This window comes from Phoxinus phoxinus (genome assembly GCF_949152265.1).
Source record: "Phoxinus phoxinus genome assembly, chromosome: 6".
NCBI classification, from domain to species: domain Eukaryota; kingdom Metazoa; phylum Chordata; class Actinopteri; order Cypriniformes; family Leuciscidae; genus Phoxinus; species Phoxinus phoxinus.
This window is the reverse complement of record NC_136881.1, coordinates 27,041,803-27,057,964: the sequence shown is the minus strand read 5'-3', so window position 1 is coordinate 27,057,964 and position 16,162 is coordinate 27,041,803. Positions and strand designations below refer to the sequence as shown.

The 16,162-nt window shown below is 40.9% G+C and overlaps 1 protein-coding gene and 1 long non-coding RNA gene across 2 annotated transcripts in view; one reads left to right on the top strand and one right to left on the bottom strand.

The window, feature by feature from the left end:
• LOC306999943 overlaps nucleotides 1–16,162 on the top strand; it is an 82,923-nt gene that overhangs the window by 44,545 nt on the left and 22,216 nt on the right. The gene's annotated exons all lie outside the window — the stretch shown is intronic.
• hhip (hedgehog interacting protein) overlaps nucleotides 6,657–16,162 on the bottom strand; it is a 38,831-nt gene continuing 29,325 nt past the window's right edge. Inside the window, exons 12-13 of the mRNA XM_079615066.1 lie at nucleotides 9,627–9,775; nucleotides 6,657–9,522 (exon numbers count right to left, since the gene is read on the bottom strand). Of these exons, the coding sequence (XP_079471192.1) occupies nucleotides 9,326–9,522; nucleotides 9,627–9,775 (346 nt within the window). The 3' untranslated portion in view covers nucleotides 6,657–9,325. The remainder of the gene's footprint in view (nucleotides 9,523–9,626; nucleotides 9,776–16,162) is intronic.

The window sequence follows — 16,162 nt, the reverse complement described above, 5'->3', positions numbered from 1 at the left end:
GTGGCTAGGGTTCGACACACTGATTGGGATGGGTCGCCTAACATATGGGGACCTAATAATACCCTTATATTGTGATTTGTGCACATACTGAGTGTTGGACTGACTGTACAAGCTTTCGCCTGAGGGGAATTCAGTGTTACATCAGGGAAGGGGCCACCTGGTGGAGGGGGACCGTAAACCTGTGAGCTGTGATTGTGAAACATACTCTTTTTGTGCTTTATTGTTTGTTTGTAGAGACGCACGCGCTCACTGTTGCGGGCCTGTTTACAATAATAAAATCCCCAGCCGCCTGAACTGAACAGGGAGCTGTGGTAGGTTTTGCAGGTTTTTTCGAGGGTGGTCCGGCTAGCGTGAGACACGAGCCCTCTCTCTTTACCTTTGGTGCTAGGACGACTTCGGCGGCACAGCATCGATTACAATGCTGGGACGCGGACCCTGGCACCGGGGCGTCGGGAATCGTTTTGCCGAACGCGGCTGGCGGTGGATATCAGAAAGACTGAAAGGACTGAAAGACCTGCTTCGCTGGCTTGGCCGGAAGGGTCAAAGACGGTGCTGGCTTGGGTTTGCTAGACGCTGAGCTCGAGTGCTTCGGCAAAAAGTGTTGCATGGCCTGGGACGCCTTCTGTGCCTCTGTGTACCTCTCAGAGAACCCCTTCACCGCAGGGCCGAAAGAGGCCGGAGCTGGATACTGGGGCGTCGAGGAACCTCGTCTTGTCCGTGTCCTTAATCTTGGTGAGAATCTCGGTGAGATTAAGCCAGAGGTGGCGCTCGAGCACGACCAAGCTCGCCATGTTCCTCCCGATGGCCTGTGCTGTAGCCTTGGTAGCACGCAAGGCTAGGTCCGTGGCGCTACGGAGATCGTGGAAGGCCTCGGGGTCCGGGCCAGCCTCATCCATGGATTGGAGGAGTTTGGCCTGGTAGACCTGCAGCACGGACATCGTGTGGAGGGCCGACGCAGGCGGACCGGAGGCGGAATACGCGCGTCCAGCGAGGGCTGAAGTGGTTCGGCAGGGTTTGTTCGGGTGAATAGCTCTAGCTCGCCAGCTAGCAGCTGTGTTCGGGCACAGATGAGCGGCCACGGCCTCTTCGTGGGGCGGCAACGACTCATAGCCCTTCCGCCACGCCGTCCACAGAGGAGAGGGTTGCGGAAACCGAAGATCCCACACGTGTGTACCCCCATATGCCCCTTACCCCCATCGCCCTCTCGCAGGCCAGGGGATACACCTGAGAATGCTCTCCCACAACGCACTGCCATCTGGTCCTCCACCAGCTGGGTGATCTTCTCCGTGGTGCCTGGCGGTGGAGCTGGATAGCCCTGGTGGATGGCGACGGCTCCTCCGGGTACGGGCAGTTGGCTGGAGTCCCCTGTTCCCTTATTCTCCCCATCATGGCGGACGGCAGCAGGCTCCAGCCCACAGCGAACGGCTGCGGCAACTCCACTCCCTCACCGACGGCAGCCGCCCCTCCAGAACCCAGGCGGCCGGCATCGAGTTTGACTGCCCCCCCCAGCAACTCACTCCAGCACACCGCCTTGAGTGCCCATGGCAATAAACTCCGCTCAGCCCTGCTTGATGGCACCGTGGATTGCCCACAGCGGCGAGGGCACTTTGGCAACGCGTTCCTCCTTCCTCCCGGGTTTCGGCACCAGTGTAGTAAAGGTGTGTTGTTATGAGAAGGAGGCGGGAACCGGCAAACATTAAGATTGTATAAAAGATCTTATAAAAGACCACATAGAAATTGAATAAAAGACCACATAAAAAACATAACATAAATGTCTAGGCCTGGTCCTCTCTTGTCCTTCACCGTCATCGCTCCTCCTTTTATGCTTCCGCTCCTCAGTGAGTGATACAAGACTGGTGCGTCGCACAGGTGGCGCTCATCAGCAATCACGCCACAGGCCTCTCACCGTTCTCCCACGGCCCTTGTCCTGCTCGCCACAATCTTATTGTATTTTCACAATCTTTAGTGTATTTTTTATCAAATAAATGCAGTCTTGGTGAACATAAGTACCTGCATTGAAGATTATTAGCCATAAATGTAATGTGACTAATCATTATAAGTCTGGAGCAATAATAAAATGATGTCTTAAAAATGTTTATTATTTATTCCTGAGCTTTTAAGTCAATTTACTGGTTGTTTCTACATTTTAAGACTTATTATTGGAATAAAATCAAATAAAGTCAGGTTAGAAATGACATGAGGGTGAGTAGAGAGCCGTTTACAAGACCCCGTTTTCAACTAAAACGTTTAATGTTTTAGCCATTCATTTACACAGCAGCGGCGTTTTAGGGGCCTGAAATTGCAAACTTTTAAAAACAGGTTTCAAAGTGTACGTTTTTGAAAATGATACCTGTGGCGAGCAGGACGAGGTCGAGGGACGTGATATAGTGGTGCAAGACCGGTGGCATGATTAATGATGAATGACACCTGAGCGACGCACCAGTCTCGTATCTCTCACGGAGGAGTGGAAGCATAAAAGGAGGGTTGACGACAGTGGAGATGGAGAGAGGACAGGCCTGATTTTATTTTATGTTATGTTTTGCTTCTGTTTTATGTGGCCAGCAGTTGTCCGCGAGGGGCTGCTGGCTTATACTTTCGTTTTTGTATTGGTTTATTAAAATATTTGAATGTCCGCCGATTCCCGCCTCCTTCTTCCCATAACAACATACATTGTTACAATACCGTTATTGTCTACGTGTAAACTACAAAATAAAAAATTTGTGGAAACGGTGATGTCATGCGTAATTCCGTGTTCAGTCTATAGTCTATTCCACACCGTTCAGTGTATGGAAATGTGAGCGGTGTGTCATCGCGGTGTGTCGTCACTTCAGCACTCACTCACTCACTCACGTTGACGTCTGACAGTCTCAGTCACAAAAGGGGAAATCCCACCTTAAGTCCGTTTCAAAAGGGCAAAGTCCAGCCGGCCTCTTGCAATTCAATAGCATCAGCATTCAGCACAATAGCGACTGCACTCCTAACTTCCCATTCCTATACTCTCTCACTGCACCCACTATCTATCTATCTTCATCGCCGGCGGCCCTAACCGACCGCGAATCGACGCTTCACAGTGATAACATGAAAATAATACAACAAAGTTTGTTTCTAGAATAAAATTGCGTCATCGTCCACCTTAAGTAAGGCAGATCAATAATATTGTTAAATATTAAATGTTCCCAACTAAGCAAGCCAAAAGCCTAGGCAACAGTGGCAAGGAACCAAAACTCCCATCAGGTGACAGAAAGAAGAAAAAAACCTTGGGAGAAACCATGCTCAGTCGGAGGGCCAGTTCTCCTCTGCCCAACAAACGAACAGTGTATGATTATGATTTGGGCAGCATTACAGGTCAGAAGTCAGATTGGATCAGAACATTCAGAGTATTTATCTTTTTCCATCTGGTTGGAAGTCATAGTCAGATCAGTGCCGATGGCTGTCGTGTCGATGAGGCCTTCACAGGACTGATTAGGCTGGCACTTCAGGGATGCGTTGCCGTTGTGGATGGGCCCAGGCGCAGGTCCACCATCTGATCTGGATACGGCCCGGATCCGGCTTACTTCTGTAAACCTCGGAATAAACAGAAAGACTAACATTAGCATAGATGCCATTCTTCTTATGATGTAATGAGTATATCCTGTGTTAAAGGAACTGTCTCTGGTTCCAGCTGACCTAATCTATGCAGCCTAATATGTGTACATGGTCACTCTTGTGCAATAAACGGCTAAACTCTATCTGATGATTCCGACTCCCTGACCAGAGTTCTGCAGCGGTTAATAATATAATTCACCAGCTTTCAGTGGGGGAAACACCAACAGTTAGTATATTGGAAAGAAGTGTTGGAAACACAATGAAATTCTTTGCTGGTCTTACATTACATTTTTATCACTTCACTGATGCCATAATATGTAAAGATCAGGAGAATTTCCTTATCCACTTTTACAGATGACCTTGCAAGGTCTTTAGTGCACATCTTTAAGCTAAAGCCTATCCATCTCCTTTGATCATACAGCAGAAAGCTGGACTGTGGCTTTTGATGTAGCCTGTTGACTTTTTAGTTAGGTAAGCTCAAGGAGCCTCACAGATCTGAAGCACAGAAACAGCACGTTTGCCAAGATAAATGACCGTTTGCACAGGTTAATATAACAATACGCTACGCAAGTACCATCATAAAACATTTGCCTAGCTTGTTTTAATGTGTTTGGGAAAATTTGCGGCCACAGTTTGAAAAAATGCCTTAACATGGAAACTTTTATCTGGGTGGTCCCATTCTGTTGATACCAATTGTTTACTAAGCCCCACTAAGGATCGCGGTACAGGAAGATGGACAAAAAAGACAAAGTGTCTCATTGCATGAGTGTAGTGCCACACACACTCACCCATGTTTCTTTATCCTTGTGTTTATTTTATCCTACGTCTAAAATACCCCACGCAAACACCAGATTGGCATGCAAACCGAAATCTTTCTATCATTCTCTCATCCTGACATCTACCTGTCTCCTCCTGCCACTCTACAGTCCTTGTCCTTGGATGGGGCTGTGTGTGTGTTTACATGACAGATTGGGCCCCAGTAGGAACAATAATTGCATCATTTCATGGATGCGAGTCAGGAGTGGAGATCCAAGGCCTTGGAGAGAGTTTCTCTTTTAAGCTAATCTGCCATATGCAATGTGCTAGAGCGCTTGACAAAGAGAGGTTAGTTCTACTAGCAGAGGTAAAACCTGGAAGATAACATGGACCTGTTGGCGTATATCACTACCTTGTGTGCTGATGTATTTTTGTGAAGTTTAATGGGGATAGCTCATCAAAACAATTCTGTCATAATTTACTCAACATCATGTAATTCCAAACTCAAATTATTTTATTTCTTCTGCTGAACACAAAATAAATGATTTGAAGAATGTTTCAGCTGTTTTCTCCATACAATAAAAGTCATTGGGGTCCAAAAATGTCAAGATCTAAAAAGGACATAAAGGTTGCTTAAAAGTTATCCAAACAACTCTAGTGGTTTAAATTCGAAGTTTTCTGAAGTGATACAGTCACTTGATCATGTGATATAACATCATGACTTCATCCCTCAAGAACCAGAGATGTTTGATTTGTATCTATGTTCACCATATAGACCTTAGTCATGTTAGGTGCCATATTTAATTTATCATGGATGAAAACAAGGCTGTGAGTGATAGATCACGTCATTTTCACAAGTTTATGTCTACTGAAAGACATTTCGTCAGCTGAATAATCATTATGTTGTTAAACGACGGTACCCTCCATTGAACACACTGTACTTCTATCCCTCACAGCCTCATTTTGATTCCTGTCAAAAAATTTAAATGACTTCCCCGACAAAGGTTTTGATTTGGCAGTAAATCACCACTTAAATTTCCCTCTGTTCATCATACAAAGTGATTGTATCATGGGAAAAACTTGGATTACACTACTGGAGTTGTATGGATTACTTTTACGCTAAATTGATGTGCTCTTTGGTGCTTGACATTTTGGACCCCATTGACTTCCTCTGTACAGACAAAAACAATTCTTCAAATATCTGCTATTGTGTTCCACAGAAGAAAGCAATTCATTGCAAGTAATTGACAGCATTTTCATTTTTGTGTGAACTATCCCTTTAAGGAGGTGGCTCAAGGGAGACCACTGATGCATGTTTGCCCTAATTTTGAGGGTGCATTTTGATCCATAGCTTCATCAGTGAGGCTCTGAGGGACTCAGACTTCCTCAGTCATGACCACACACACTTCAGCAGTAGTCCTAACTGACTCAGTCACATAAATATAGGAGGTAATAGAATACTCTGCTAAAACACGGGTGCGATAAAAGTAGATGTTGATGTTCTGTTTAATAGATTAAGTATGGTGTTCCTGGAAGTTCATCAATATATATATCAACAAATACAATATAGATAAAGTATTATGTCCCTATCTCTTGTCATTCTCTTATCTAAACCCATTATCTGCCCGATAAGTCTTTATTCTGTGTATATGATATTATAAGCGAGTTTTCCAACCATCAGAGTTTTGCAAATATTTAGTATACAGACTCGTCATGTTTATGCTGAGTGCCGGGTTACACTGTTTATGAAATATAGCCAGGCAAAGGCCCTTTGGGGAAGAGAAAGAAAACCATTCCAAATGAAAAGTAATGATTCATGCCACAGATAGTATATAAACTCAAATACACCCCTATCGGCCCGCCTCCCCCAACACAATTTTGATTGGCTCCGAACAAGGCACAGACAACTTAGTATTGCGTTACTCTAAATACATTGGGGGTGACTATGGTGATGTGGGTGGTCCTCATTCATTATTATAACGACCACTCAACCTGATTGATGTTTGGAGATGGAATTTAATAATGCTATCAACCTACACTCAACATGTACTGCTCTGTTTCTGAAGTTTCCCATAAAGCTTTGCAGAAGACAGCACTGAACAGGCATTTTTAAAGAAATTGTTTTGTTTTGTGGGCATACCATACAACACCCTCATTTAAATAAGTTACTTTCATCTGCGCGTCATACGTATTGAAGGAGACATATAAGTGATTGACATTCTACACTGGATGAACACTGGGAAATGTTGACCTCTTTGGCAATCTCTCAGTTCTGTTCACTGTACCTTGATGATAGAAGAAAATAGACATTTGGATAGTGACACAAGAAATGAGACACTTCCCAGTACTACTACTGATACCAGATGTGCACGCGCACACTCTGATAGCTTGTATTAACTGGGAAATATTGCCTTTTTTATTTAGTTTTGCAGGAGAAAACAAAGAATATGCATGTGTGTAAAACTGCATACACCCTACAGATACTATCAGCTGATATACTATAGATTCATGTAGTACAATGTTTATGAAAAACCACCCAAATCAGATATTTAGATAAAATCGATCAAATTTTGGAGAGACAAAAAGTAAAGGAGTCGTTCATTAAGTTCTCAAACATGCTATACATTTTTAATAAACATATTGATATTTCTGAGAAGAACCCAAGATAAACCTAGTTATTTACAATAAATGACCATATTTCTTCACATACAACAGTAAAAACTGTAGACAACTTAAATAACTTTAAGGCGTAACTACTTAAATAATAAAAGAAACAGGGTTACTCTATTCACATGACACCTTCCCAGCAGCTCCAATGCAGGTTTCACATTAAGTGCTAAAATTATAGAGTAGATTTACAGCTTGGACTCCTTACATGTACTGCAACAAAGAATGCTAAAATGTACCGAATATAATGTAATAAACAGGCAGGGATTGTTGTTAATTATACTTGTCTTTGGGAAAAATAAGTGATTATACTATAAACAGCGAATACACCTGACTATTTTAGATGGGGCTGCAAACCTTCAATGAGAAGAATCACATCAAAAAAGGGCTCAATGAAACATAGTTAATATTCATGACCTCACTGGTTACAAATGAGTCTAAACCTGAACATAATGTTCTAGTGGTCTCATATTAGTCTAGTTTCAGTCATATTAGTTATTCGGTAAATAAAACAGCTGATCTGATGAGGAAAAATTATGAAGTATAGGACAATTTCTACTCGAGTTGTTGTGAATTTGCTAGTTCATCGACTGGATAGAGCTCAACCAACAACAACTACTACTTTCTAAAAAATAACCAGTTTTAGATGGATACTATGAGGTCTTGATGACATCATATAGCATATATAACATTCTCTTCTATTCAGTCATGAGCAGATTGACTAAAAAAAATTTGCCTCTAAAATTATAGCTAGAGAATCATCACATAGTCAGAGGGAAAGATCTATCTTTAATTTTTGTTTTGTCAAAGCACTCTTGATAGCAAGAGAACAATGTTATAGATTTAAATTAGATTTATGGAAGTTGTATCTTCAACGGAACTGTGTAAGTATTTGTAAGTAAATTGCGTAAAATGATTTTACAGGCTTAATGCAAAACTGCTCCTCTCCCATATATTATTCCTTAAAAAAATAAACCCTCCTTTATTAAAACAATGGCAAATCTAAAAAGTACTTATCTCAGTACGGTACTATATGAAATGTACACCAGTCACCAGTCTTGTTCCCCTTATGACAAAACTGAATATGGTTTGGTGTTTCTAAAAAAAAAAGGAGAACATTAAATGAAGATTCCCATTGTGATCGTCAAATAACCTGTTTTTTTTTTTAAGTGAGACAAAAACTGTAGTATTTGCTAAAAACACCTTACGAGGGTTTTCCATATGAAGAAAAGAAAAAAGATTCTGTGCTTGATATCTCACAGAAACAAGATATATGAACATTTTAAAATATTATAAGATATACAATTTGCAATGAAAGCAGCGTGCATGGTCATGAACAACTATAGGAAAATAGTATAGCTGATACTGCAACTTTAACCAGAGCAGTTACCTCTTTAGGTTAGTTTCTCCGCAAAACAGTCATCTTAATTATTAAATTAATGTAATAAAAGTGACTGTCCGAACATTCTTAAAGATTTACATTTCACTTTAGTTTTCATCTAAATGAAACATCAATGAGATACAACCAATATTCAGTTTTGACTTTGCAGGATCTTCATTGATCGTTTCAGCAATTATGTCAAGAAGATGGATGACATTTTAGCTGATCCATTTTCTAAACTGCATGTAAACTGGCATCATGTCCCATCAAAATGATTATCCAGTTATACACAGACCTGCTGGATAAGACTAAGTCTGTTGTGTGGTTTTGTGGCTGTACTGACAGCTACTTCCCCTCCCTTATTTAAACAACCTGTGAATCCATGGCAGTGATTTTCTTTATGGTACAGTTCAGTTTGCTAGACTGTCCATTTGACTTTACTAAATGAGCGCTGTTGACTCCCTAAAATCCCAATTTGTCCTGTAGTACGGAGACTTATTGGTGCCCATGTTGGGGTTGGACCGAACATCCGAGTTGGTCTCATGTGGGGCTTCCAGTGCTTTGTGAGTCCTCTTGCAGGGGCACTTGACTTTAAAGTGGACCCGACTTTACACACCATACCAGCAGTAAAAACCGGAGAACCCTGCGTGGTACCTCCAACATGCGACCCCTTCAGCTATGCGCATTGAGGTTCCATTGGCCACCCTGTTATTGTTTTACCTGTGTATTTGTGCATAGGGGCGAGAGTGCAGATGGTGTAGGGGAGCATGAAGATCAAAGGCTGTGGCTCATGAAAACGAACAGTGGTGGGAAATGAGGATCAGGTGAGGGGCAGTTGGAGATTGGGGATGGTGTCCTGAAGGCAAACTCTGAAAGGCCTCCGTAACGTTCAGTCTGCCAACCGGTGAAGAGCGCATTATCATCCTGCCCTGCTTTTTATACAATATAACTGGTGAGGTCCAGCAGGTATGACGTCATGTCAATGATGTGCTCCAGGATGCTGTCTTTCTCACCGTCCCCTCGTGTTCCCCGCTCTCCTTTCTCGCACTGACCGCCGGAGAATCCTTCCTTGCAGAGACACTTGTTGGGCTCCACGCAGACCCCACCGTTACGACAGGCGGGTTCGCATTTGGCTGCGAATGACAAGCAGAAGCAGAAATAAGTTGAAAAAATGTTGAAAGAGGTTGGAGGTTTATGCAACTTTGAATTCAAAAAAGAGCTCTGATTGGCTCTGTACCTCGTAAGCAGAAGGGGCCCTCCCATCCAGCACTGCAGCAGCATTTGCCAGTGGGTGTACAGTGGCCGTTCTTGCATTCACGGGAGCAAGCGGTGCTTAGCATCTCTGGATCCTCCACTGGCCGTCTGCACTCCTTAGGGACCTGTGGCCTGCAGGAGTCACAGAGCATTGATGGTCAACTAGGGGTCTCACAAAATCCAGCTCACAAATTAAACAATTGCCAAACATGCAAACACATAGTATTTCATAATGCCTTCATAAAGCATAGTATTTCATAAATAAGCAGACATGTGGAAAACTTGTTTAAAGACAAATGATCCATCCTATGATGGTAGGGCATCATGCTAACTTTTGATATATGGAGTGATTTATAAGACTTTATCAAAAGTAAAAATACTGCAAGTACATTAACCCCTTACCAGACAACCCCCATTTTGGCATTTACATAATATGTGATGACTGTTTTTTTATTTTATGACAAACAGTACAGAATGTTAATATCAGCTATTTATCCAATATTGGCTATACATATTTTTATGATCGGCTTATTGGTATTGTCCATAATTGTATTATTAGTGCATCCATATACAAACACACCTATTCACTTGAATGTTTGTCTATCTCAAATGTTGCCTCTGATTTTTATCGTTGTGAAAAATACTTGTTTACAATCAATATTTATTTACTGTCACTTGTGGGATGCAATTGTAGGCTGATCTTTTTATATGCTGTTGTTTCACAGAAACTTTCTACAAAATAAACCATTGACAATTACTATAATACAAATAAATATTCACCATAGGTATTTAAAAACGAGTAATTGAAAAAGTTAACAAAATGTTCATTTAGGCCTCACCCTGCTATCTGTCTATAACAGAAGTTCTGTACAGTAAGTGTGAGACAAGGGGCCCTATTTTAACGATCTGAAACGCAAGTGTCAAAGCGCAAGTAACTTTGTGGGCGGATCCCGGCGCTGTTGCTATTTTCCCGGCGGGATAAATGACTCTTGCGCCCGACGAAAATCTAAAAGGGGTTGGTCTGAAGTAGCTTCACTATTCATAGGTGTGGTTTGGGCGTAACGTGAAATAAACCAATCAGAGCGTCCTCTCACATTCCCTTTAAGAGCAGGCGCGCTTGTTCCATGGCAGATCGCTATTATAACGACGGATTTGCCAGCGCACGCCAGGAGCGGTTCACAGCCGATGAGACCGACGTTCTCGTCAGGGCTGTAAAACACTGAGAAGTGACATTGGGGATGATGGGAGAAACCCACCCAAATTAGCTTCGGTTAAACAGGCGTATAATTTGGGTAAATGTGTAGCCTAATCTAGATTTAAAAATAAAATAAAAATCTAGATAGATTTTTTTCACATCTTCACGGACACAACGATTTCCCTCGTGTGTTAATATTTTTCCTTGTAATAATGTATGATTTGCAAAAATGAAAACTGCTGCGTCTGTTTATAATTATTAGAGAATCAAAGTGGATGCGCGTTAACACGCTACATTATGGCCAAGCACGCGCCCTTAAAATACCATATCACTAACGCGCAATGCGCCACTGTCACTGTTTTTTTCCTGGTCAGTGGCGCAATTGGGTGCAAATTGGTGCAATAGCACCAGGGAAGTTTTGCGCTGGAACACGCCTCCTCTTTGCGCTGAACCGCCCCCGCGAGCACAAGTTCATTCCCTAATTTACCGACGTGCGTCTGTGGAGGGAAAAGTCCGCTGTGCGCGAATGATACATGCGTCGGTGTTCAAAGTCAATTGCGCTGGGTGCAAGATAGGGCCCAAGATGCTACTTCGGATGAACAGTCAGACAGAAATACATAATTATTGATTTGATTAGTTTGATCTTTGTGGATTAATTTATTCTCACCTATATCTACAGTATATCACTCAAAACTAATGTGTCTGGAAATGTAATGCACTATGAACAAAATTCAGGCTCTGCATGGCAATGTCTGGAAACAATAATGATTTTGTGTGTAATGAATTTCAAATGTAAAACCTCAGTGTCAAAGTAAGTGGCTTGTGATTAACCTGTCCGAAGTTCGGCTCTCCAAACACTCTAATGCATCACTCAGTTAAAAACACTGCTTATTGAGCCAGGAAAATCTCTTGAAGGCTGTCTATTAGTGAGCAGCAGGGCTGTTGACATACCCAACAGGCCAGCACACACACACACAAACACACTGTAATTGGACTCCAGTGAAGCAGTAACTCTATGGGAAACAGGCTGGAGAGCTCTTGGTGAGTTCACATCCTGTGTATCTCACTAGAGGTGGTGTATTGGAAAGTTAGGTGGCCAAAGATTCTGTGCTTAACACTGAGGGTTGTGGAAAGAATGAAAGTGGAATCACAGTATTTAAAGGTGAAGTGTGTCATTTTTTTTCTATGTAAAAAATACCAAACGCAGTTTAATGTGCAGAGACTCAAAATCTATTTTATCAGTTAAAGCCCATCCCCTTTAGACCACACCCTCCAGCTCGCGGTTTAGATTTCCTTTAGTTAACAGTAAGATACTCATTTATTCCCACAGCCGTTTCTCTTCTAAATTTATGTAATTGAGGTGGTTATTCACGGTCAGTGTTTTGTTTTTACATTTTATGTTTTTCATGCCACTAGTGAAGGTACCTTAAATGGTTTGGACTGAGAGCCCAGGATTGAAAGTACTTCACTCCAGTTTGATACACATCTCATACCAAGCTATAGTACCAATGAAAGTAACAACAAACCTCATTGGTTCTCATGCATTAAGCAAGTATGGTTCCATGTTTACCGTATTTGATGAGCTCTATGTATGTGCGTTGGTCAATTTTTATGTGTGATTAAAGGCCAAAATCATATCTGTTCATCATATAAAGTGATTGTATCTCTTTAGAAGAGTTGTAATAAACAGTTCAAGTCACATGGATTACTTTTACGGTGTCTTTTTGTACTCGATGCGTGTTCGGTTTTGCTGAATGGACTTTTAATGGATGGCCAACTTTTTTTTTTTGTCATTTGTTTGAAGATAAATGAAAGTCTTACATATTTAGAATGACATGCTGTAAATGATGACATAATTGTACCTTAATCCTTTATATATACATATACACATATATATATATATATATATATATATATATATATATATATATATATATATATATATATATATATATATATATATATATATATATATATAAATATTTATTAAATATATATATTTTTATTTATTTATTTATTTTTCTATTTTGACAGTTCCATAGTCCAGCAATGACAAATTATTTTGTTTCCATTGTTTCAACACATTGACCTAAACCATTTTGATAAATTGTGAATGACAGTCCGATTTCTTCTGCTCCACCAAGGCAGTTTCTGCTCCTGTGCACATTTGTTTCTATGAAGCTGGCAGGGATGCTTACCTTGTCATGACAACTACTCGCAATTAATTGTGATATTCCAAACATTGACTGAACATGTTAATTCGTTGACAACAAATGCCAACAGGTTTAACAAACTGAAACAGGTTTAACCAAACCCAACAACCGTTGGATGTTTGTGCTCATCAAGACAGTGTGAATCAGCCTTATGAGTGTCTATGAGATAATGGGATGTTGGATCTCTGAGTTTCCTTGACAGCTTTAGTGACTGATGGCAGAAATTGGGTGGTAACAAGGGAATTCTGGCATGATACACTGGGGGGTCTAGTGGGGGAGCAGTTCCCATGCTCCCCTCTAACGCTTTCCGCAACCAAATCAGGTCTCCCTTGTCTCTCATCAACACTTTGTTGTTGTTGTTTTTTTGTGTGTTGTTGTGACAGGCGGTTACGTTGTTAAAAAACAGGGAGACAGAAAAGATGAGGAAGAAAGAAATAGAAATGGATAGTGAAAAAGAAAGAGAGGGAGGGAAAGGAGAGAAAGAGGCGCTCCCTAGAGGATTGGGCTAACACTGTTAATGACGTTGGGGTCAGCGGCACTACTAAACAGTTTGTATTACTGGCAGGGTGGCCATGAAAACAACACCTGCTGCCGTGGCACTTGACAAAGACAGCTGGGTCAACAGGCACTGTGGGAATGTATCAACTCTGTGAGGCCACTTGCATAAAACACAGACTGATAAATTAAAAGAACGCCCCAGCTTATTAGTTTAAGACTGTCCTGTAGCTTGAATGGGAGGTTGAACACATCAGCTGCCCAACCACTCTTTTTGTGAATCCAAGGCTTGTTTGGCACAATATGCTGTCCATAAACCAGTTTTCCTCCCTGTTCTACATTTTCCACCTAGGCAGAAATCAAACTGAGGAAGTCAAAGTCGTGGAAGTTGTGGATTTTTTGATTCCTCTTATGCTGATTTTAGAAGTAGTATTGTTGAATTATGTGGAATCGATTTAGATGTGTTGAACTTAAGAATACTAGACACTTATTGGTAACTAAAAGCATAATTAATAAGCCACAATATTTCATAACTGAAAACTCAAGGGATGAGAAACATGTAGAACTTGGTGAATGAATACAATCTGCAGAGCTTTCTGAGGAATTCGAATTCTGTGTGCGACCACTCATGGGTAATGAGTCCGGTATCTCTTGAGCTTTTCTCTGAGAAGACAGTTTAATATCTCTTGGCTTAACTTGTTGGCTTTGATAGTAAGAAACAGTTGAGTTATTTGATGAAAGCAAGTGCACGGGTAGAGGGGTGAAGAGCTCAGGGGTGTTCAAGCATGAAAAAAAAGGCTTCATCAAGGCACTCTGTGTGACTCCTCTGTCCTTTTTGTCATCTCTCTCTTTTGTTAGCACCTCTTTGTGGATACATTGTATCAAAAAAATTTACTGTGTATTGTAGCTGTAGGCCATTCAGTACCACTCCTAAGGGTCTTTGTTAAGGGGAGGAACACGGTTGTGAGCGGGAGAGATTTAGGACGGACCATGAAATAAAGGAGACTTGTCAGAGATGGGGACCAGGAGAATGTGAGCACTATTTAAAGTGTTTGAATATCTTGACACACACTTAGGCCTAAATAAATGTTTTACCTCCATATCGCTACAGAAAAGCACTTCTACGGAACCTATTCAATACATTTAGCCAACAAAAACTAAAGTCATGGAAGATACATTGTTATATTTGCTTTTTGACATAACTTCCGTTCTGATGCTGAATGTATGAACACACCCTAACATGTCTGTTTTTCCTATCTGGAGTACCGAATCAAATTTATGGAATTAATGAAAATCTAATTATTGAAATCAAATTAATTAATGATCAATGCTTTAGTTAAAATGTGCTCATGTGAATAGCCTTTATCTTCCAAAAGTGTTCTGCATGCGTTCAGCGATTAGAATTTAAACCTTACAAAATGTTTAACATAAACTAGCTCTAAGACCCAGAATCTGCCCTACCTACATTTACGACCAGGAGCCGCTACGGATTTCAATACTGAATACACTGGACTAGTAAAAAAAATGGAATACGACTGAGGATGTGCGTCAGTGTTATTTAATATTACCAAATACAATTCATTCATAGTTCAGTTACTGGCATCTTCTCAGTTATTGCCGCCGGCCAATAAACAATCTTACATGTCCAATCTTACATGTCCACATTTGACATTGACATGCATACATTTCAATGTGCGGTGGCCTATTTATTATTCTACATTAAAGGACTGCTAAACAAACTTGGATGCGTGCAGTCATCTCAAACACTAGACTTTCATGATATTTAACACTCTCTCTTCTACCACACAGTTGTAAAATGCAATGCAGCAGATCAAAATCAAAACAACGTGGCTATTTTGAAGCTCTCAACCCTAGCCAGAACGCAAAGGTTAAAGGGTACAGAAAAGATGTAAATGTAGATACTTGAAATGTAAATGCTGGACCACCCCACTTGACAGTGCTAGTCCCTCAGAATTGTTATATCACCTCTTTTATTTGGTAATTAGATCACAAAAAGTGACAAGATGTATAAAACAGTGAACCCAACACCACAGGTCTGACAGACTAAACAACTCCAATCAATGGTGGAAAGAATTGTTCTTTGGAAAAATGCAGCAATGCCAGAAAACATAAATAAAGTAAGTTTGAGGGGCCTTGTTTAGGAGACTCATGGAAACATCTGTGGTAATTAATAGCATTAGACTTGGGTGGCACTGTCGTCACCTGGGTATACAGTGCCTTGCAAAAATATTCAGGCCTTCAAGCAATTTTCTCTCAATCCTTGCTGAATTCCTACAAGTAAATGTTCTCTGCAATATTTGCATTTCATAGTTTACATAATGATTCAATACACAAAATATTTTATTTATTTTATACTTTATATAATTGTATTTATTTTATTTTATTTATAATATTTTTAAGTCACTTTTTGCGGGAATGGCAATTTCTATTTATTTAAATGTGATATTGCCTCATTCTTAGAGGCAGATTTGCTCCAGGTTTCAGTTTGAACTGGAAAAATGTTTGGATTGAGAATGGACTTTGAGAGGGTAGGACACTGACATTTCTGTTACTGTAATTTGTAGCGTTTTTGCAGACGGATACATATTTCTCTTT